Here is a 25269-nt window from a genome sequence, read left to right on the forward strand (position 1 = left end):
TAGCCGCGCAGAATTTGCTTTTAGAAGTTAAAATATGTCAGCACATGTATAGAGATATAATGCTAAAAAGCACAGAAGTATATCAGTAGCAGACGAAAGCTATCCAGCGGTGGTGTTGCTAAATCCAGATTTCCGGCTTTTTGCGACAGGCTAAATTTTTCTAAGCTTGCCGATCCTGGTGCATGTTTGTTACTGATGACGCTAGTGGATGGTTGCAACTCAGATCTGTCATATTAGTATTTCTTCTTGAATGATGTGCTATAAACTATTGCTATGTCTTCAACCATCTCCCTTATTGGACAGATAATTGAATATAACTTCTGTCCACCATTTCTATCAATTTTGATCAATGGATACATTCTTTTTCTGCTCTGTATATTTTCCTCATATTTTTTCTGTTCAAAACTTTTCTATCTACCGTAATGTCTTGACAAATAGGAAGTTTCTATTTGCAGCTCTCTGCAATTAATCAAATCTTCCACAATTCATATTGGATGTAATCCTACGAACATTGTGTCTCAATAAAAGATACAGTTGTTAGGTCTGGAATTCTTTTGATTATAGATTTGTTTCATTCGGACCGAGGTGGATCTGCGTAGTGCGTTCCAGAAGTATTCAGACTTTTTTCGGAGATGCAGTTATAACTGTCTTAGATTAATGTAATTTTAGTATAACATAACAATACATCTAATGGTAATTCCAGATTGAAGGACACGCTTGTAACAGCACTTTGAGCACACCCTACTACCACTGCTTATCGCAGCTGATAGCTTGCAGAATGCAGTTAGAACATGTAGACAATTTGGAAGCTCTTTCTGCAATAAGATTTTGTGTTAAAGTGAGCAAAAACGATGCAGAAACATATGAAATGCTCCAGACCGCTTATGGATTAACATGCATTTGTAGCGTCTGGTTTTCGCTAGCACAAAAGACTCAAAGGACGGTAGAGTGGAAATGAGAGATGGTGAGAGGTGAGAGAGGTAGAGGTTCATCAGAACATCAGAGCTGGTTGAGAAAATTCGCCGCTTTCTGCACGAAGACCGTCGTGTGTTTATAAAGACAATAAGTATATAGTCTGGATTTGTGGTAACTGTAAACAGAATTATTCACGAAAGTCTGAACATGCGCAAAGTTTGTTCCCAGAGTGCTCAGTGACGAGCATCCTAGTAACCTACTGCTTGACAAAGATGGTGATTATAACTGCCCCTCACTCTCCCTATGGTCTAGACCTTGCTCCTTGTAACTTTTGGTTGTTCTCTAAGTTGCAGCAGAACCTCAGAGGCAATCGTTTTGAAGATGAAGAATGCTGTGAGAAGGGTCCTTGTCATCATCACTTTGTAGTACTTTCATGGGATCTTTACGAAGTAGATGGAGAAGTTCAACACGTGCATTGAAATCACAGAATCCTACTCTGAAGATCAGATATTTGCATTTCTTTGAAATAAATACATCTCTCCTGAAAAAGTCTGAAAACTACTAGAATGCACCCTCTAAACAACAACAATTATTATGTTTAAATGTCTAGACCAAAGTTTGTAATGAGTTCTTTGTAAGATCACAGAGCCTCAAGTAAGTGGTATTAAGTGTCCGCAGGGATATAACGAAACACACGTAGCGGCAAAAATACTGCATTAGTTCAATAAACTTTCGTCGTCAATAATATACTAGCAAGACACGTGGAAATACCACATTTTATAAATTTAGTTATCAGAATTTATAAATCTTTGTAACTTTGTTTTACTTTGATTATGTCTTTAATTTCGTTCTGTAGGTAAGCTTGGCGTAACACTTGAGCACATATCGTACATAAGCAGAACAATATAAACAATAATCTTTTATAAACTTATCTCACAACCAGTAGTTTAGCGACAATCGTTCTGTCCTTCGGTTCCCCACCTGATGCGCAGTTTATTCTTCAAGTCATCCGATGTTGCAAGTAATACAATACCCAACAACTTAACAATGCTACAGGAAGCACACAAGCACCTTTGTGTCACTATCCTATTTGCTAGAAATAGTGTCAAAGTCTCTCGCAAATTACATTTTTTCGTTTTAAAGAAAGATAGAATGGCTTGGAACGCATTTAGGTCTGAAGCTGAGGATAAAACATAACAAAGGCGACAGCGTCGACGACATATCACATTAAGGTTCATTACAAAAACAGTATTTATAAATGTATTCATTGATCATTATTACCTTGTACACGTAAGCGAAAGCAGGGTATTGTAATCACTTGTCTGTGCGTTTGCAAAATTACTGGAAAACGGCTGAAATCAGCAAATTTGGTAGAAGTACTTAATGGTTGAGTGGCTCGAAATGATGAAAATTTGGTTTAATTATCAAACATATATGACTGCATGCTTAGATATGCGACTGTGTGTGTATGCGTGTGTGTGTACAGTGATGGATTCGAGGGTTTCGTTTATTTACGAGTTACTTTCTTAATTTCACCAGAATATAAATGCCTACGATGGTGATACTTAAAAAAAATTGAACTTTCAAAGTTCCCGATAAGCATGTGATGATATCATTTATAACCTAATAGCATTAAAGACCCGTCGTTGCCGGGTCATAGTGCTAGTGCATGTATATATGTGTATATATATGTGTACATATTACATGTACATCTATATATATACATCTACACATAAAATACAAAATACAAAGTTATATCTTGATATCGCTAGTGATAACAATACTCAAAATATATAACAGACTGGAATTGTTAGCCCGTCTCTTGTAATTTCGATCAATTGTATCTTGTCCTCCCTCTTGTATAGAAGTGTGGATACAATCCAGCCTACCTCTACTTCTGGTAGGGGGGCATTTTTAATTTTTTTCCGGGACGTCCTACGTCCCAGATATAAAGGTAAAAATAAAATATTTCCACTTTGCAAGTTCGAGTCGAGTACTCCCTTGCACGCTCCGTTGACTCGAACCTTGCTTCTACTGTGGCGAATTTACCGCCTCTGATTAGATACCTTTCATAGTCGCACCAAGACACTTTTCGAAGGTGCTTTCCTCCATGTTATTTCTTTATTACCCACCAGGGGTTACGAAGAATGGCGGACATAACAAAACATGGGGGACATAGAACAATATGATTAAATTTATGAGCAAATGAAAATGAAAAAATGATAATATGAAAGCGATGCTAACGGCCCCCTCCGCCAGCATCACTTACCTGTCCTTTTGTTTTCACTGTCACCTGAATGTTCATTCCCAATACGAAGACCATCCATATCCATTCTTACTCCGAAACTGTCCTCCATATATTCCACGAATTCATCGCTCATTCTTGTATCTTTCACCTCCCAATTCTCCCTTTCACACCTCAACACAAACTCATCTATATTCTTCTTTTCCAGCACTGCATATCTGGTCCCATCCATTTCATACCATTCATACTCCTCCATTACCCTTTCAACCTCTTTCTGTTCAGTCACAATATAAATGTTCGGCCTGGGTTCGTTTTCAAACTCTTGTCTGTCTGTATTGTTATTTTTCTTTTGTTTTCTTGTTGGAGGGTAGCGGGTGGGTTCACTGTCTGCAGGGGAAGGGTGGGATTCAGAGGGTGCGGGTGGTGTTGGGGTGGGTTGGGGCTTCGCACAGTTTTTCTTTTTCTTTCTTTTTCTCTTTTTTCTTCCTTCTTCCCACTCTTGTTGCATCTCCTCTTCTTCTGTCGTTTCTTTTTCCCTTTGGTTTCTTCCTCTTTTGGGGCTTCCGCGACGATTTCCTTTTCTTTTTCCTTTAGTGGTGGAGGGCAGTAGGCTCTTATGTGACCCCTCATGCCACACTTGTAGCACCTGGGCGCCCTACCCTCCACCCACACTCTCATAATAATATTTCCAGTTTTTATACTGTCCGTAAGCTTTTCTATAACTTCCGTCTCCGTCTGTATGTTCATTACTAGTGTGGCACCTCTCACGCCTTCATATTTCATAATGGCGTGGAGGATGTCCACTTTATCTTAATTTCCTTTGATAACCGCAGCCGTTATTAATTCGCCCTCTAGGTGTGGAGGTATTCCTTCCACCCTAATTCTGGTGGTCCTTCTATTCAAATACGAGGGGAACAAGTAAAACTTTTCTGTACTCACCACCTTGGCTGCTATATTCCTGGCTGCTTTCTCACTTTTAAATTGTACCGTTATGGTTCCATATTCTAATCCTTTTGTCATGTACACAATTTCTTCTCCTGTCCGTTTGAAAGCCTCTTCAATTGCTTCCATGTTAATCACTTCCATTTTTCTACCTCCATTCATAAATACTTTATATTTAATGGTTCTACGATGGAACCAGTCTCCGCGCCCTGCTAGAGGCAACAGCTCAACCTCTCCGTTCTCCTCCTCCTTCATGAACTCCTGGAAGTCCGTCAACTTAGCCAGGTCTATCTCTTTTTCTGTTGACTTCTTCGTTATACCTGCATAGGTGCTTTCCATTTTTTTCACTGCCAACTCCTCCTCAGATGTCGACGAATTTTCAGAGAAATTTCTCCCTTCCATCTCATCCGTTTGGTAGAGGCGGCTCATAGTCGCCTCAGACCGAAAAACGGCCTCCCGAACAGAAAACGTGCGACGCACAGAACCAGTGCGACGCGAAACCGCACCAACCGACGTTCCAATTCCGCAACCACAATTCACTTTTTGTTGTTTTTCTTTTTTAACCGAATTTTACAGAGCGCAAAAAAACGCGACCTTTTTTCTCTACATTGTATACTTTATAGACAATAGTCTTTTCTTTAATTTAATTTTTTATTATCCATCTGGACTATTCCATTTCTGCACGCTAATTTTATTTTTTATTTATTCCCATTCATGTGAAACCACTTATTCAAGTTCAAATCATTGATGCAATTTTATACCAATTGCTATTTTTACTTTTGTGATGTTACTTTAGTTTGATTTTAATTATTACTTACTACATATAATTCAATTGTTATTATTATTTTTATTGTTAAAGTGACATAAAATAGAGAAACGTTTTTGTTTCACTTTTAACACGTAATACTGAAATAGTGGAGAAGATATGATATTGCTATGGGCTCGCTCTAGGCAAGAAGTTGAACATTTTTTTTGCCCATGAAACTACATGGACCCTAAGTAAGGCATGTGTAAAATTTGAATGGAAATGGTTGTGTAGTTCTCAAGTTTTAGGGAAACACACAGACAGACAGACAGACACACATTCTCAGTTTTATATATATAAAGATAACGAACTACAGTACGTTTCATTCACCTACCATCATTGAAATACACTGAAAACACTCAAATTCTATGCAATATTTTCTATAAGTATTTCATTTTGTTCACTTTCTTTTTCATAATCATGATCATTCATAATCATAATTATTATTTGAATAATCATTTGTTTAGTCGTATGCAAATTGTATGTTGAACTTTCCAAAGCAACCTTTTATTTTCTTTGTCAACTCGTATTTTAGCATTTCACTATAAAAACTATTGAAATAGACTATTGTTTTTAACACGGATGATTCTTCAGTGAAAAACTGGAGAAGAATCGTTATTTTATTTTATTATTTAAAAAAAAATTTAATTCCAAACCCCCTAAAATAATATTCAAATTTCTTTACGAAATCATATTTTAACGTTTACGCTAAAATAATTTGTGAAAAAACCTTTTTGCATGCAGGTTATGCATCGCCACTCCGATGCCCTTTTTTTATTCTTTGATTCCTTAATCATTTACTTTTGCATTTATTTAAAAGGTACCATAATCTTGTGGATCTATTGGCCAAGCTTCATCGGTTCAGTCGGTACAGGATTACTTCAACAGAAAATTGTTGCCAACACACTCATGTCACTCTGTGCTTCTACAGTTGCTGTCTTCGCAGTTTCGTCTCTGGTAGATAAAAAAGGCAAACTTGAAATAGTAAGTTTCTTACGTTATTTACATTTGACGGATATTTGTCCTCATCTTATTTGTTGTTAACACAACGTTTCAGCTGATATACCCTCCAATTATTAATATTATTATTATAATTATTATTAAGATCACTGCCTGGAATCGAACTCGGAATTAGTAGCCCGCGCTGTTAACCACTACGCCATATGGAGTGAATTTTAGGGCTTATAAATCTAATATTCTCCTATCCTTCCTTAACACCGGTTCCCATACGCTACTCATATCTACACTCGGTCTGTTTAGGAGGTCGTTGTGCCCTAGTATATGTACTGCTTCTTTTAGTTTTCGTATTTTCCAGTGGTGTTCACTGCCTATTAACTTAACTTCATCCCACAGGGGGAGGTGGTCTCCATTTTTCCATATAAGATCAGCTATATCGGATATCAATATCTCCTGGTGTCACAGCTTTGCGATGCTCGTCCACCCTTATTTTGAGGGGGCGGCATGTTTCGCCTTTGTATATCCTACCACAACTGCATGGGATGGAGTACACGCAGTCTTTGGTCATATTCTCTTCTATTGGTGGTTTTACTCGAAAGAGATATTTTCGAAGCGTTGTATTAATCTTGAATACTGTCCTGATGTCATATGGGCCGCATATCTTTTGTACCTTTTCGGAGAGTCCTTTCACATAGGGTAGACAGACTATGGACAATTTATTGGTTTCGTCTTCTCTTTTTTTCATAATTGGAGTGGATTGTATGCTTTTGGGGTAGTTGTTGCTTAATAGATTATTATTGAGCTTGACCATTTCTTCGTGGTGGGTATTACGATCGCTACTTATATTCATTGCTCGATGTTTTAGGAACTGAGCAATCTCTTTCTTTACACTGTATCGATGGAAGTTTAGGTATCGTCCAGTGAATGTCGGCTTGCGGTATACGGATGTCCTGAATCCATACTTGGTGCGTGTTATTAATACGTCCAGGAATGTTAGCTGATTGTCTTTTTCCTTTTGCATTGTGAACTGTATAGATGGCTTTATTGAGTTCACATAATCTAACAGCGCTTGGATATCTTCCTGGTGGGGGCCAGAGTATAAAGGTGTCATCAACATATCGCAGCCGTAGTGTTGATCCTAAAGCCAAATTCTCAAAGTATTCCATGTACATATTGGCTATTATCGGTGATAATGGCGAACTCATCGCTAAACCCTCCTCTTTTCAATATATATCAGTATCCATACTGAAGTAGGTAGTTTCTACACAGCAGGTCAATATTTCCATCAAGTTTCTTATTGGCATACTTGTGTGTTCTTTTAGATGGGTGTCTGTCATTAGTTTTTCTTGAATCACCGATAGTGCTTCACCAGTTGGGACTTTGGGGAACAGACTTATCACATCTAGACTCACCATCTGGTTGGATTCAGTGGGGGTGTCCTTGATCAATTCTGTGAAGTGGGTGGAATTCTTCACGTACAATGTTGACTTACCTGCTAATGGACTGATTATATCCACAAGAAAGTGGCTCAGTGGATGACATGCTGAACCTCTACAACTCACTATAGGTCTTAATGGAATACCATCCTTGTGAATCTTATGGAGACCGTACATGCATGGTAGTTTACTGTAGTGTTGAGTCAGGTGTCTGTACTTCATTGTGACATATGGGGTAGTTGTTAAGAGCGCGAGCTACTAAATCCAAGATTCCGAATTCGATTCCAAACAGTGACCTGACTACTACTACTACTACTACTACTACTACTACTTAAAAAAAGACTCCGCCGGTTACGACGACGAGGGTCCCAGCTGATACGATCAACGGAACAGCTTGCTCGTGAAATTAACGTGCAAATGGCTGAGCATTCCACAGACACGTGTACCCTTAACGTAGTTCTCGGGGATAATCAGCGTGACAAGGCTGACCCTTTGAAATACAAGTACAACTCATTTTTGCCAGCTGAGTGGACTGGAGCGTCGCCGGGAATCGAACTCACAACCTTACGATCATGAGCCGAATGCCCTAACCACTAAGCCACGCGCCCTCACCTACTACTACTACTACTACTACTACTACTACTACTACTACTAATAATAATATAATAATAATAATAATAATAATACCTTAGGAGTGAGAACCCAGGTTCGAAATTTCCCCAAGACACCTGATGAAGGCTGGAGGGTATATCAACCGAAACGGTGTGTTAACAACAAACAAGATGAGGACAAATATCCGTCAAAAGTAAATAATGTACATAATTCCTCATCTCTTAAATATAGAACCATAGTAAGTTTCTTGTTTACTTGCTTGCTTCCCTATGTCGTGATATGTTCAGATAAGTTAGACAAGACTTTGACTAGAATATTTATTGTATCAAACTTAGATTTCAAATCAGCGAAGAAGAGAAAATTAAAGAATCCAACATCTTTTTCTTCATCTATCCATCGTAACATTTACGTGTCTCTGTTCCAAGTTCCTATCCTATCCTTTCAAGATCAATTTTATCTTTTATACGATGGGACACTGTTGGGTTTCACAAAAAGTTAAACTTGATACTATAATAGTATATTTCTTTACCACCCACAAGGGGCTAAACACAGAGGGGACAAACAAGGACTGACAAACGGATTAAGTCGATTACATCGACCCCAGTACGTAACTGGTACTTAATTTATCGACCCCGAAAGGATGAAAGGCAAAGTCGACCTCGGCAGAATTTGAACCCCGAACGTAACGGCAGACGAAATACGGCTACGCATTTCGCCCGGCGTGCTAACGCTTCTGCCAGCTCGCCGCCTTAAGCCTACTATAATAGTAGTGAAGCCCAATATGTACTGCAAAGCCTCACCGGTCTAGGTTATGTGCACGTTATTCGATCATCATCAAGTCTAACGCAGGTAGAGAACTGGATGCTGTTATGGAAGAAGAAAACTCTATGTTGTTACGTTTATGCTCGCCCCAAAAGCATTGGTTCCTACTGCATCTGTACCGTATCTTTTGGTTGTTAACCTTTTGGCCAGCGAATTAGAGGAAATAGAAACTTTTTATGGCAACGTTAACTTTTCTATTTGCTCTTATAATGACTTCTAGTCTATGTGCATATTTTTTCTAATAGAATTTAGTTATTAGGAATCTATCCTTTATCTTACTTCTTTTAATTTTTGCAATCATTGGGTTGCTGCCACGTGTAGCACTACCTTGAAGGATTAGTCGAACAAAATAACTCCAGTATTTATTTTCTTGAAGTCTGATACTTATTCTCTACGGTTTCCTCTACCGAACTAGAATACGGGGTCGCAAACAAACCAACACCGGTTGTCAAGCGGTGGTTACCAGGAACAAACACAAAGGCGGGCTTCCGCAGTCAAATTCCATCAACCAAATTCACTCTCAAAGCGTTGTTTGGCCAGAGCTATAGTAGAAGACTGAACTCGAAACCACTATTTCAAAAGCGAGTTTCTAACATTATTTGATCCTGTTTTGGCGATTCATCGTTATTGATCCTGTTTTGGCGATTCATCTTTAGAATATTGCTTTCGGCAAAACAACGACAATAAAAATATTTAACACCTTTATGGATGTTGTTTTGCCAAGCTTTTATCCCTTACACCTACTTTTCATGTTAATATTTGTGTAACTTTTTGTTGATTCTCATCCCTTCCCTGTTGTATCTTCTCGTAAAAACATTTCTTTCTTCTATATGAAACTCTCTTCTTTTTTTTCCGACATAAAATATGATTTTAATTCTTTTCAATTTTGCAATGATTACTTTTATGTTTCTGAGGGCAGGTTCTTTTTCTTTCTTCTGTTTCTTTTGTACTTTTGAACATACTGACTGCTTGCTTATGTTGTTTAGAGTAACATCTAAAAAGAAAAAAAATTAAAAAGAGCCCAAAAAAAACAGGTATCGGTTGATGTGGATAGGGCAGATTTAGATAGACACATTTACAGTTGAATTCAGATGGGCAATGACCAATAGTTTGTGAGATGAGATGGAAGTTTAGTTAGAGAGTTTCAGTTAGGGAAAGCATATATTGACTTTTCTTTCTTCAGTACTGTTGAGATTGTGTGAAGGATGAAAGATGGAATTATCTTCATTTTGAAGATTTAGTACAAATAATAATATAATAAAATGGACTCCGGTAGAAGTATCCAAAAGCCAGTGGTGATGTTTAAATCGAACGACAGATTACTATCCCCAGAACAGAATAAATATGCTTTGTGTGTTAAAAAGAAATATATCATTGGAACTGTATGGGGGTAGATTTTGTGAGAGCAGCATTTAATTAGCAATTTCGAGTAAGTGATATTGTAAAGTGATATTGTAAAGACACTGAACGTGCCACTTAGATTTTAAGTCTCATATCAGATACACTACTCCCAATTTGAGTAGCAGAATGCCAACTTATCTCCTTCAATAAAGATGATCAATGAATGTCTGTTCTGTTTCAGTCACATATCCAAAACGCTACTCTGGCTGGCGGGGTTGTCATCAGTGCTTGTGTTGATGTTATTCAAAAACCATACCAGGCTCAGATACTCGGTTTCATCGGTGGCACAGTAAGCGTACTGGGTTTTAAGTATTTACAAGTAAGTAGTACTTCAATAACTTCTATATTTTACTTTCCTTCCGACGGATTCGATCACGGATCCTAAATCACCGCAAAACAGTCAACACGTTTTAATGACTTTGTTGTTAAGACATAATGAGTAATTTTGTGCGTGAGTTGCGCTTTGCATACGTGAGTGTGTTTAGTGTTGTGTGTGTTTAGTGTGTATGTGTTTAGGTGTGCATGTATATATAGGATGCTTCATAACGATGGCACCCACGATTTTAGTAAATTACAAATAAAATGTGTTCCATCAGAATGAAACTCCTTGTATTTGTGTATGTGTATAAATATACGTTGTATTTATAAATGAATGCATATGTGTGGTCTGTTGTTTGTGTGTTGTTGTAGTGTGTTATGTGTTTTGTTGTGCTAGATACATTTGTATATTTATACATTTACCTAAAGTAGAAATATACATCCGTTTGTATTTGTTTGTGTGTGTGTTTACGTGTGTAAGGGATAGTGGAGTCCAATCAGTTTAGAACCGCTGACTAATTCAACAAATCTTTAATTTTTCCAGCCAGTACTTTTGAAAAAAATGAAAATCCACGATACGGGTGGAGTAAACAATCTGCACGCCTTGCCAGGGATTGTGTCTGGATTAGCGGGGTTTGTGTTCGCTGTTCTAGCAACAGAGGAAAATTACGGAACACGGTAAGTAACTTTCAACAAGAATACAGGATGACCCAAAAGTAGGTTTACAATTATTCAATTATCTCTTTCGCATTCATATATTAACAGTTTAGATCTTATTTATATAAAAAATATAAGATAGAAATTTAAATGTAATAAAATGTCTTAAAAGAAATTTAGTGACAACGTCATAACTGTAAACCTACTTTTGGACCACCCTGTATATACCCGTCTTCCTCCTCCTCCTCCTCCTCCTCTAATAAATAGAAAGGTACCATATAGCACATCCTGGGCCATTATAGATTCCAAGGTCTCATACCAAGGCCAGGGATCTACATGTGAACTATGCCTAAAAGAAGCCCTCCAAATATAAATACATAATTCACCGCAATTACTAAATAAACAACATGTAGCTTTCTCTACATATTCCCATAGGTTCTATCGCACCTTTAAAGTCTTCCCTTGGTCCAAATGCGAACAAAATCAACACGCATACACATGCATATATCTACCCATGGTCGTTACAATATATGTACGCTTTTTTCAGTTTCATTTGAATAATTTTTAGTTCTTGTAGGTTTTAGGTTTTAGTTTTCTAGTTTGTAATTTTAAGTTTAAGTTTTAACTTAATTATTCTAAATGACTTGAGATACTAGTTCTTCCTTGGTTTTTGCTTTTTCTTCTAATATAATATATACATGCTATAACGGAACCCTAATATGGATCGCTAGATCGAGCCTCAGCTGCGAACTTGAAACCTAACGGAAGACCAGCTATAACACTTACTCAGAGTACCTATTCGTTTAGATCACCATTGAACTAAATCCCTCATATATCGTTATAAAAAAACCTCCTAAAAAAAAAACCACGTAGATAGGCACACATATATACATAGATACTTGGATATGGATGTATGGATGTATGTATGTATGGATGGATGGATGGATTTATTTATTTATTTATTTATTTATATGTGTGCATGTATGAGTGTAATGTGATGATAGTTTTTAACGCAAGCGGCCACTGAGCTAAGACGAAAGCGCAGTTTTAAATTGTTAGGCGTGGCTGTGTGCTAAGAAGTTGCTTACCAATCACATGGTTCCAGGTTCAGACCCACTACGTGGCACATTGGGCAAGTCTCTTCTGCTATAGCCTTTGGCCGACCAAAGCCTTGTGAGTGGATTTGGTAAACGGAAACTGAAAGAAGCTCATCATATATGTGTGTGTCTTTGTGTCAGTGTTTGTCCCCCCATCATCGCTTGACAACCGGTGTTGGCCAAAGAGACCGGTAGAATAAGTACTAGGCTTAAAAAAAGTAATCCCTGGGGTCTATTTGTTCGATTAAAAACCCTTCCAGGCTGTGTTTCAGTATGGCTGCAGTAGAAATGACTGAAACAAGTAAAAGATATAAAAAAAAAAAAGTTGAGGAAAAAGCTCGTGCCCCGTGTTAAAGTAATGAACAGAATGAGCGCACACACCACAGAAATATATATAAAAAAAAGCATTATTTTAACACGGCGCACGAACATTTTTTCCTCAACCTAATAATTTAAAAGTATGCAGTTTCCGTTAGATGAAAATTATGGACTGTATCCCGAAATTAATGGTTGTACTTTACAATCTCTGTAAACGTGAAATCCCCTAACCTGTAACGCGGGTGAAGCCTGTATAGATGTATGTATATGTGTGTGTGTGTGTATATATATATACATCCATACACATGATGAATATGTATGTGTATGTGTGTATGTGTGTGTGTGTGTACATGTAGGGATAAATATAGAAAACAAATGTTAAATACAGAAAGAGTTGCAGAAAGATGAAGAGAAAGAGAGAGAGAGAGAGAGAGAGAGAGAGAGAGGAGAGAGAGAGAGGAGAGAGAGAGAGGAGAGAGAGAGAGAGAGAGGTGGAGGCAAGAATGTTTGTGTGCGTGTGAGTTTGAGGGGAAAAAAAAACTATTTTCAAGCGGACGTTCACGGTTTAAGGAAGGCAACTCTGTCATATCTCAAAAAAATATTTCTAATTATCTCCCTTGGCATGTATCGATGTATCGCGAGATGATTTAGCACGTTTCTGTGTATATTGTGTGAGAAAGTCCGCGTATACATTAATTTACTTATTTGGAGCCAATGAACAAATCTGTACACGCATTTCTTTTCATTGTACCTTCTGGTATTATGCACATACTAAAAAATACAAATACACTCTTTTCTCCTTCCATTTTTCTATCTTTCTATCTTTTTTTCTTGCTCTCTGTACACACGCATACACACATATCCACGCCCACACATGCATATATGTATGTTTTCTCTTTTTATTTAAGGTCTTAAGAAAGTCCAGGCCGGTTGCTAACAAAGCAACAAATCTATTTGAGCTAAGTGAGTTCCTGGTTTTGTGGTGTTTGTAAATATGTGGCTGATTTGGTGCGTGCATCTATTCACTTAAAGAATTTCAAATTAGAGTCGTCTTTGGAATGTCTCACAAATCTTCATTGTGCCACTAATAGATTGGATTTGGAGAATCCGTGTCAGTTTCTTTTGCTCTTTGTTCGAAAAACCTGGTGTTTCTAGCTTTTTTTTTTAAAGAATCTTATTGATACATGACCTAATGCACTTATGATGATAGGTACAAATGAAAAGTTTAGTTAGGGTACAAGAGTTGTAAATTTCGCATTAATTCGCCTCAAATGTTCCCTTTTCCTTGGACCTTTGATAGTACATTCATTGATAGCATCTTGTAGACTCTTAAGGAGCAGCTGTTGATAATGTGGGTGTTATCTTCCACACTAGTATTGCAGAGCCGACATTTTTTTTATTACACCATGGGCGATTGGTAACTTCGTCCCTCTTGTTTAACAAGTATTTAGTAGCTATCTTCTGTTCCTTTTAGTTCCATGAGAGGTTACTCTTCCTGTCAATGCTGTTGTCATCTATAGTTCACAATCCATGCATTGCTTTTCGTTGTTATGATGCTTGCTTCTCCTCCAGCCTCGTTTGGATCGCATGAGAGTATTATTAGAGTAGCTGCACAGTTCTTCTCCAACACTGATGAATATACATGAAATGTACTCGTTCCTTTCTTTACTGTTCGGTAGGTGTTGTTTGAATGATACAATGTGACATTCAAAGGCTGTTTGCACTGACCTTTATGCCTCTACCGCTATCATTTTGTTCCATATATCCTATTGGTGTCGCTGTTAATGTGAAAGTTGCCAGTGATGGTTAGTATCTTTCTGGTTTTGATGTCCAAGTTGCATGTCCATTCCAATATCCCAAATTTTGTTACTAGGACTGGCACCGTAAAGCATTGTGAAATATGGTGTTGAGATAGTTCTGAGTTCCATATTTTCCGGAGTCTACAGAAGTATCACTTTTGTTATTCTGGCTTTAGTCACAGCACCAATGTATGCAACATTCTCATCGATTCCGAGATATTTTTGGTTTTCATCATTAATGATAAACAAGTCATTGATGTACATATCCCCAGTGTGACTAGTTCTAATTGTTTCTTGATGTTGATCAAGTTACCAGGATATAACTTTAGGTTATTAACAAAGAATGCGACATTATTTTAATTAATTTTTGCATGTCCCAGCATGTAGGCTTGGCGCTTTCTTAACAGAGCAGCCAATACAAACAGCATTAAGATAAACTATCACCCTGGAATATACTTGCCCTGCAGATATAAATAACTCTTTGAAAGTCAAAGAAAAAGGATATCAATGGACAACTGCTTCGAAACCTACAGATTTTACACCAAGACTATGAAGTCATATTTATACCAAAAATAATAATTGAAGCACTAGGTTTTGTTAGTAAATGCTTAAAGGAAAATCTGGATAAACTGGGATTTTCAGAAAGAGAAATCGACCGGCTAATTCGTACATTACAAGTGCAATCTGTGAGTGGAACAATAAAAATATGCAAGTTCCAAATGTGAATTTATCTGTGTTACGAGGGGCGTTCAATAAGTAATGCCCCTGATCCACTTCCCATAGCAGTAGAGCAACGACACTTGGCACAGTTATTAGTCTTTTCCTACATAGGAACTACCCAGAGTTATGCATTTCTCCCATCGTTTGATACGTGACTTCAGAAATCAAGGCTGCATCATCTGGGAAACGCGTTCCTTTCAAAATCAACTTCATGGCTGGGAAGAGGTGAAAATCAGAGGGTGCAAGGGGAGGAGTTCATAGCTGCACGCCTGTGCTTCTGATCTGGCGACACGCGAGTTGTGGACCGGAGCGTTGTCCTGCAGGAGGAGGATGCCTTTGCTGATCTTGCCCCGCCTCTTGATTTTGATAGCTTCTCTTAATTTCCTCAAAAGTGAAGCATAATAGGCTCCTGTAATTGTGGTACCCTTTGCTAGGAAATCTGTCATCACTACTCCGTCCTGGTCCCAGAAGACTGTGAGCATAACCTTGTCAGCGGAGGGCTGCACCCTTGCCTTCTTTGGAGGAGGTGAGTCACGGTGCTTTCACTGCATTGACTGGGCTTTGGTCTATGGATCATAGTGATGGACCCAGGTTTTATCCTGTGTGATCAGTCTTTTGAAAAATTTTGACTCATGTTTTTGGCACATCTCCAAATTCATCCTCGAGCACTCAACGCGTTCTTGCTTCTGGAAAGGTGTGAGCAACCTGGAAATCCATCTGGCAGACACTTTTTGCATATGCAAATGGTCATGAATGATAGTTTCCACAGACCCGGTACTAATCTTGACCTTATGGGCTATTTGGCGAATAGTTATGCGTTGACCTTCCAAAATGGCAGCCTCAACTTGACGGACAGACGTCTCATCAACGGCAGAAGGGGGCGACCAGATCTGGGAGCTGTTTCCACAGAGTTCCGACTATGTTTGAATTCACAATGCCAGCGTTTTACAAGGTCATATGATGGGGCATCATCACCATAAGTTACTTTCATTTCATCAAAAGTCTCCCGTGGTGTGCGTCCTTTCAACTACAAAAACCAGATCACTGCTCGACACTCAACAGGCTCCATTTCACACTTGACTCAGTTCAAACACCTGTAAATCAGAAACCACAATTAGTTCAGAGCTGTAATTCGCCACTTAATCTATAGATGTATAAATAAGTGCACATGCAAAATTTCAGCTAGATCAAACAACTGCAAGTGGGTCAGGGGCATTACTTATTGAACGCCCCTCGTAACTACATCCCAAAGTTGGAACCTTGTATCTTTGTTGGAAACCGGCTCCCTCTTCAGGAGACATACATACATAAATGAATTCATTCATACATACATACATACATACATACATTCATACAGGTTTTCTGAATATGTTTCTCCAAGATCACTGACAAATAAATAGTGTAATAACTGATGAACAAGCTAGAGAGAGAAAGTACACCTTGCCAACGTACAAGTTGCTATATAGAATGCCATTGAAAGACTGACCACACATCATGGGCCAAACAGTTATCCGTGACAACTACTATGTTACAAGCATAATTAAGCTATCAACAGGTATATTCCAGGTATATTACAAGACTAAAGAAAATTATTAGAATTATCATAGAAAATGTATTATACAATATTATACAAAACAAAATTTTTTTCTTCCAACATAATAACCGGTTTCACTATCGCTTTTCAAATTTTGAGTTTTGTTTGTTAGCGGGAATTGGTAACCAAGGTATTTTTCAGTAAAGGGAAGGTAAATCTATAATTTTTAATATTCATTTACATTTGGTTCTGGCTTAAACCCTTCAATAGATGGGGTATATCTTCAATTTTCAATATGGATTTATATTTATTTTTCGATAAATGAGGCCTCTTTATTTAGTCGTACTTGTGTTGAGGTCCAAATAGCAAATTGATATAGTGGGAAGATTAAGAATTGTGGTTGCAGCTGTTCTGCACATCTGTCAATGTGTTCACTGAGATATATCTGGCGATATTGTGGGAAAGATATCTGTTATCTACAGTCTGTACATCTCCGTCGATTCTATATAGTTTTTATGGCAGCCCGAGCATCTGATTACATAAATGAGGTTTTCAGAGGCGCAAGTGAAGTTGGGTTTAATTTTGAATTTTTGCCCTTGTCTAAAATGGAATTCTGATCCTTCCAATAGATTGGGACATGTTCCACAGTTAGGACGACCACTTTTCTTACTTTTGCGCCCGTTATTCTTGAGAATAATTTAGCATTTGTGAGGATCTTCTTTAATGTCTTTTACTGCTTTTAATGCTTTTAATGATTTTAAGGGGACGTAGACTTTCCTTCAGTTTGGGGTCCTTATGGAATATGGGGAGATTTTGGACAACGATGTTAAATGCTTCCTTGTTTCTAAAATTGTATTTGGACACATAAGATAGTGTTTTCAGAGTAGGTCTGTTATTGTGTTCGACTTTTCTTAATGTTTTTATTAGACATAGTACAATGTAGTTCGAAACATAGAAAGGGGTGATGGTTACTTCCGAACATAGGTCCGCTCAATCAGAACTGACCTAGGGCTGAACAACAAAAATAAATATTTCTAGCTTCGACTTAATGCTATAATTTTAACTTAGGGGCATTGTTCTTTATGAAGTCGAATCAGTTCAAAATTTGTTGATATTTTATCTGGTATGGAAACAGAATGCCAAGTCAATTTGGTTGCGTAAATAGATGTAATTAAGTACTACAAAAGCTTGTAATTGAGCACTATATATTATTTCAAAGTGTGTGTATGTGTGTGATCACACACGTTAGTATGTGTGTGTACCGTGTAGCTATGTTTGTATACACTGATACTCACATACAATGTATGTGTGTGTGTGCATAGGCGCCGGAGTGGCTGTGCGGTGAGAAGCTTAATTCCCAACCACATGGTTCTCGGTTCAGTTCCTTTGCATGGAACCTTGGGAAAATGTATTTTACTATAGCCTCGGGCCGACCAAAGCCTTGTGAGTGGATTTGATAGGCGGAAACTGAAAGAACTTCGTCGTATACGTATGTATTTGTGTGTTTGCGTTTGTCCACCCACCATCGCTTGACAACCGATGTTGATGTGTTTACGTCCCCGTAACATAGCGGTTCGGCAAAAAGATATCAATAGAATAAGTACTAGGCTTACAAAGAATAAGTTCTGGGGTCATTTGTTCGACTAAAGGCGGTGCTCCAGCATGGAACAAATAAAAGAATATACAATATACTCTTTTACTCTTTTACTTGTTTCAGTCATTTGACTGCGGCCATGCTGGAGCACCGCCTTTAATCGAGCAACTCGACCCCGGGACTTATTCTTTTGTAAGCCCAGTACTTATTCTATCGGTCTGTTTTGCTGAACCGCTAAGTGACGGGGAGATAAACACACCAGCATCGGTTGTCAAGCAATGCTAGGGGGACAAACACAGACACACAAACACACACACGCATATATATAACCTGGCACCTTATGTACATGACTTATACTGTAGCCCCGGGCCGACCAAAGCCTTGTGAGCGAATTATATATATATATATATATACGACGGGCTTCTTTTCAGTTGCCGTCTACCAAATCCACTCACAAGGCTTTGGTCGGCCCGAGGCTATAGTAGAAGACACTTGCCCAAGGTGCCACGCAGTGGGACTGAACCCAGAACCATGTGGCTGGTAAGCAAGCTACTTACCACACAGCCACTCCTATTCTTTTATTTGTTTCAGCCACTTGACTGCGGCCATGTTGGAGCACCGCCTTTAGTCGAGCAAATCGACCCCAGGACTTACTCTTTGTAAGCCTAGTACTTATTCTATTGCTCTCTTTTTGCCGAATCATTAGCTTACGGGGCCGTAAACACACCAGCACCGGTTGTCAAGTGATATTGGAGAAACAAACACAGATACACTAACATACACACACACACACACACACACACATACATACATACATACATACATACACACGCACACACACACACACACACACACGCACGCACGCACGCACGCACGCACGCACGCACACATACATATATTGATAAAAATGGTAAGACAACAGAAGAATGAAAGAGACCTCGATATTATGTAAATTGAGAAATTTATCTGTAAATGTAATATGTGGCAATTATTCAGTAGCCATGATAAAACTCCGAGTTTCGGATGCCGAGGTGGAAATCCACGCCGTCATCTCTTCAGTTATCTGGCCATCGGGAAAATGCTATGAAAATAACCTTTATACAAAGGGAAATTACTGTGTGATTGACCGTTATTAAGACAAAAGAGCTATTTGAATGATCGCTTACACGAATACTATGAACATTTTTACCCCCTTACTTTGGTCGGCCCGTGGTTATAGTAGAAGATAATTTCCCAAGGTGCCACGCAGTGGGACTGAACCTAGAACCATGTGATTGGTAAGCAAGCTACTTACCACACAGCCACTCCTGCGCCTATATATATACGCTAAAATCTTGTAGCATCAAGACACAATGCATTTATCAATGTGGGTATGAACATTTTTCAAGAACCTATTTAGTTTTGCTATTTTAAGGATGATTTACCAATAGAATTTTTGAGCGAAGGGGAAGTTTTAAGTAATTGTTATCACTTATATACAAATAATTCGGGAAATTCCGTATGCGACTCGGTGACAGCTGAAGAACTTAGAAAACTTATAACCGATCGGGTATTGCAGTATAAAAATGAATTACGGTCACTGCACTGGTGATATCTCGCTACTCGAGTATTTTGAAAATGAAGCATGTCTGAGTGCTCTGTTTAGTAATATTTACGCAAAAGCAGCTGTGTGGTAAGAAGTTTGCTTCCCAATCTCATGGGCCAGGGTTCAGTCGCACAACCTGGCACCTTATGTACATGACTTATACTGTAGCCTCGGGCCGACCAAAGCCTTGTGAGCGAATTTGCTGGGCGGAAAAAGTCCGTCGTATACATATATGTGTGTGTGTGTGTGTGTGTGTGTGTGACCGCGTGTGTATCGGTGACGATTTTCTTTCTCCATCTTCCCTACTTTGGACTTTTTCTATATTTCTGACGAAGAGGTCCGCTCGAGACGTGAAATCCTCCTTCTTTCTTTCCTTTCCTGAGCGTCCAATAACACTGTACTTATTCCACGTCCTCGCATTGTTGTTTTTCTTGCTTGTTCATGTTTGGATTAACTATATATATATATATATATATATATATATATATATAACTATCCACCTTCACTTATTGACAAGTGCATTCAACGTGCCCTTCAACTTAACATCAAGGAACTGAGACATCCCAAATCAAAGAAAAACTTACAACCAAAAGCCTTACCATACATCTCCACACACAACCCTCTCAATAACGAAGCCTTCGACACCATCCTCCACAACATACCCCTCCTAAAAAAAGACCACAGAATGAACACAATCCTCCAAACACACACGATCATAAAAAGCAAAAGACAGCCTAGATCCATGAAAAGTCTCCTTACACAAGCCCGAATTCACTCCTCAACACAGAAGCCGACAGTAAAAAATGTGGAAGACCCAATTGCGGGATATGCGACTATCTAATTGAGGGATCAGAGTTCTCCTTCAAGCAGGGACAACGGTTTACAGTGAAAAGCAACTTCACATGTGCTTCGGAGAACCTAATATACTCACTAACCTGCTCCGGGTGTCAAGAGCAGTACATAGGCCAAACAAAAAATGGTTTGCGTAAACGAATGGCCCTGCACAGATCCCAGATAAAAATTCCCCAAAACAGAAAAATAGCTTTTAGCCAACACATAGATACTTGCGCCAACAAAAAAACACCAAACTTCAGAATTTTCCCCCTCTACCAATTTAGGGACGATACAACCTCGAGACAACGAATAAGTAAAGAAAATCTCTTTATTACAAAATACAAGCCACTTCTAAACGGGTCTACGACAAACAATTAATATACCTCAACTTTAGAATAAACGAAAAAATATATATACACACACAAATATTACACTCCATAGAATCCATTACTAATCAGCCCCTTCATAGCTATACTTACACCCATTCATATTCCCCCTTCTCTGTTTTTTTCTTCTTCTTCTTCCTCTTCTTCTTCATCATCATCATTATCATCATCGTCGTCGTCATCATCATCACCACCATCATCACCACCATCTTCTCCTCCTTCTTCTTCATCATCATCATCATCATCATTATCATCATCATCGTCGTCATAATCATCACCACCACCACCATCATCGTCATCTTCTCCTTCTCCTTCTTCTTCTTCTTCTTCTACTTCTCCACCCCCTACCCCTTAACTTTGTCACTAATGTTTTTTAGTATAACACCTACGCTAATTCTATAAACAAGCCTGTCAATATAAATATTCTCCTGAATTGAACTGAGACTGCCAGCCGCCACTGACCATTCAAAATACGACCATCAGGGCACTCCCAGATTCTCCCATCCCCCTTTCCCCACCAGCCTTCTTCCTCTACTACCCTTCCAAGAACTCACAACGACCTCCGACACACAAGTGCAAACAAGGGAGTCAGAGAAAGGCAGAATGCCACTTAAATCTGAACACTACTATAGAAATATTCTTTTAAAAAAACTTTTCTTCTAATTTTTCTAAATTTAATTATTTAATCGTTACAGTTGAAAAGGTCTCAAAATGACCGAAACCGGTACTGAAATGTTCACTATAAAATTATTATAGCATTTTCTATTTTTGACTTGTTTTTTCATATATATATATATATATATATATATACATCACATATATGTATGTATATATGTATTTATGTATCTGTGTATCTTTGTGTCTATGTTTGGCAACCGGTAGTGGTGTGTTTGTGTCCCTGTAACTTAGCAGCTCAGCAAAAGAAATCGATAGAATAAGTGACAGGCTTAAAAAAGAAGTATTGGGGTCAATTCATTCGACTAAAAATTCAAGGGGTGCCCCAGCATATTCGTAGTCTAATGACTGAAACAAGTAAAATATAACAATAACAGAGAATCCCAATATATACTTCAGAAACTGTTCCTTACGTAAGATATGAGAGAATTCGGACGCCTAATCAGCTACAAGTTACCAACAAAACAGCTTATAGGTAATCAAAGAAGCCAACCAGTTAATAAATAGAACATCCAATGAATTGGCAAAAGAAACAATAGCCACAGACGACGCCATAATAAAGAGGCATTAGAAACCAATCAATGAAAGCGATAGTGATCCACAAATGAATGAACCCACTTAATGTCTATAAATTTGACCGAATAACGAAAGAAGTTACTTCTTGTTTGAAGACTGCAGTGGCGTGAAATTTTAGTAGGATAAACAATTCAAAGCACACGTATGTATCGTGCACTATGTATCGTGAACTCTTTTTGTTTTTACCAATAAAATGTAACATTTGAATGCACGCACACGCATACGCACAATCACACACACAAACACATACGCGCACGAATACTGATCATATTGTAGACATTTACTATACCATTGATCATGTTGTGATATTGATCTTATTGTGTATACATTGATCATATTCTAATCACTGATCATATTGCAGACGTTGATTACATTGTAGACATGATCATTTTGCGACTGTTGATCCTATTGAAGACACTGATCTAAATGCAGCTACTGATCATATTGTAATCATATCGTAAACATAGAATCTGACAGCAGCATAGTCACTGATCGTTGCGCTGACATTAATAATAACGTTGCTATTTATAATTAAACAAGCAAACAAATAACCGAGACTGGCGAATATGATTAGAGCTATCATATTGTGGTCGCTTTTCAAACAATAAAACTATTCCTTGTTCATGTTGCAAACAATTAACAAAAAAGAGATTAACTCATTAATTAAAGCCATTTAAATTCATTGTCATAACAACGCATTTATTGAATAACTCTTATGTCGGTATTTATTTATTTTGTGTCACGCAAAGAGAAATGTATAGTTTCATCCGAGTTATTATCTGTGGGTAGTATATACCTCGATAAATATTGGTTGGTTGTAAGAAAGAGGATGTGGTATTCACCCTAAGATTAACTTTAGTACCCGATGATATCAATCTTCACTTTAGTTTTAACACTATTTCCCTATTATTCCAGTCTTTGCAATAATTTCTCTGCGATTGGATGGATTTTCAATTAGTATACTATGAAGGAAAATATTCTTTTCTACTCTAGGCACAAGGCCCAACATTTTTGGGGAGGGGGCCAGTCGATTAGATCGACTCCAGTACGCAACTGGTACTTAATTTATCGACCCCGAAAAGATGAAAGGCAAAGTCGACCTCGGCGGAATTTGAACTCAGAATGTAAAGACAGACGAAATACCTATTTTTTTACTGCCCACAAGAGGCTACACACAGAGGGGACAAACAAGGACAGACAAACGGATTAAGTCGATTATATCGACCCCAGTGCGTAACTGGTACATATTTAATCGACCCCGAAAGGATGAAAGGCAAAGTTGACCTCGGCGGAATTTGAACTCAGAACGTAGTGGCAGATAAAATACCACTAAGCATTTCGCCCGGCGTGCTAACGGTTCTACAAGCTCGCCGCCTTGACTATGAAGGAAAATATCGAACCGAAGGAGCGTAGTTTTCAATATTGTAAGTTTATAACATTGAAATGAAAAAGCGTAGTTTTCTATATTCTAAAATTTATCTCATTGACATATGCTATGCATTTAAGATATAGATATTTGACGTCATTATGACGGCACAGCTGCGCTTGTAATTATTAACAGCTTCCTCATGTTTCATCTGAATGCACAATACGTTCTGCATTCAGCTACACGTTTATAAAACTTCTTAATAATCACTGTATAATGGGAAATGTTCTGTTTGCAGATTATATGAACTTTATCCAGCAAGACGAAATGACACAGAAAATAGAACTGCCTGGCAACAAGGTTACTACCAGTTAGCTGTAATAGGCAGCACTATGGGTATATCAATTATTGGTGGTATATTCACAGGTAAATAACAAGTTTTACTTGATTTCTTTGGATGTAGAGTTATAAAACGCAGTGTTACGAGTTGATTATGCTATACAAACATGTACTTATTTGATATAAAAAATTATATAAAAAAATTTAATAGGTACAGAAGGATCCCTGTTTTTTTCCCTGGATAGTCAGAGATTTGGTTTAAATAACTGCAACATTGACGATTCATGAGATACAGCCATCGACCAGCGAGAGGCGTTAAACCGGCCACAAGTTAAGTATACAACCACCATACAAGAACAATTCTTCTGACGAGCTTTTACTCACATATTCCACTCACAAAGTGGCAGGCTCGATGTTTGGGTCTCACATAAATTGAAAGAGGCTAACATTGTCAAACGGACTTCCATCTGCGATTTGTTGGAGAAACGTAAAGAAAACGATTCTTACTTTTAAAGAGGGTGGTGACGGGACAAAAATCATCAATTCGGATATGTATTGTGACTAGGTGGACAAATTAAACGCAACGATCAACCAGAAGTATCTAGTAGGTTGGAGGTTGTTTGTGGTTGTTTGCCGCGTTAATCGTAGGAGACCTGTCCTTCATCACAACAATTCCTGATTGCACGCTTCTTTGCAGACGCCGCTGAATTCTACGGAGCTTGGTTGGGATATTTTACTGCATGCTCCATATTCCCTTCACCATGCATCTTCAGATTTCTACCTGTTTCGATCTATTCAAAATTTATTGACAGGCGTAGGAGTGGCTGCGTGGTAAGTAGCTTGTTTACCAGCCACATGGTTCCGGGTTCAGTCCCACTGCGTTGCACCGTGGGCAAGTGTCTTCTACCATAGCCTCGGGTCACCCAAAGCCTTGTGAGTGGATTTGGTAGACGGAAACTGAAAGAAGCCCGTCGTATATATATATATATATATATGTATATATATATATATATATATATATACAATAAAAGCAATTAAGATTCAAGTCAATTCTAATGAATTTACTTGAATGCGGTACTTAACTTAGATGCACCAGAAAACTATATGGTGTTAACCATACAGTAATGTGGGGTGATTATAAACGAGAAAGAAGCAACAAGAATGGATTAGTTTTTAGTACAATTGTTTCATACAAAGACAGGCTTTATTAAAAGTTGCAAATATTGCAGCAGATAAAAGTGTCCCGCATTCATCAGCTAAAACACATATGTTTGGGGAACTCATATGTGTTTTAGCTGATGAGTACGGGACACTTTATCTGCTGCAATATTTGCAA

At 38.1% G+C, this 25269-nt stretch overlaps 1 protein-coding gene across 2 annotated transcripts in view; it reads left to right on the plus strand.

The window, feature by feature from the left end:
* LOC115221664 (ammonium transporter Rh type A-like) overlaps positions 1-25269 on the plus strand; it is a 35648-nt gene that overhangs the window by 6730 nt on the left and 3649 nt on the right. Inside the window, exons 5-8 of one of the 2 annotated variants that reach the window (XM_029791865.2) lie at positions 5728-5891; positions 10317-10454; positions 10998-11131; positions 23893-24020. In XM_029791865.2, the coding sequence (XP_029647725.1) occupies positions 5728-5891; positions 10317-10454; positions 10998-11131; positions 23893-24020 (564 nt within the window). The remainder of the gene's footprint in view (positions 1-5727; positions 5892-10316; positions 10455-10997; positions 11132-23892; positions 24021-25269) is intronic. The other variant, XM_036510799.1, reaches the window with a different exon arrangement.

The sequence above is a fragment of the Octopus sinensis genome, linkage group LG18, assembly GCF_006345805.1.
Source record: "Octopus sinensis linkage group LG18, ASM634580v1, whole genome shotgun sequence".
Classification (NCBI taxonomy): Eukaryota; Metazoa; Mollusca; class Cephalopoda; order Octopoda; family Octopodidae; genus Octopus; species Octopus sinensis.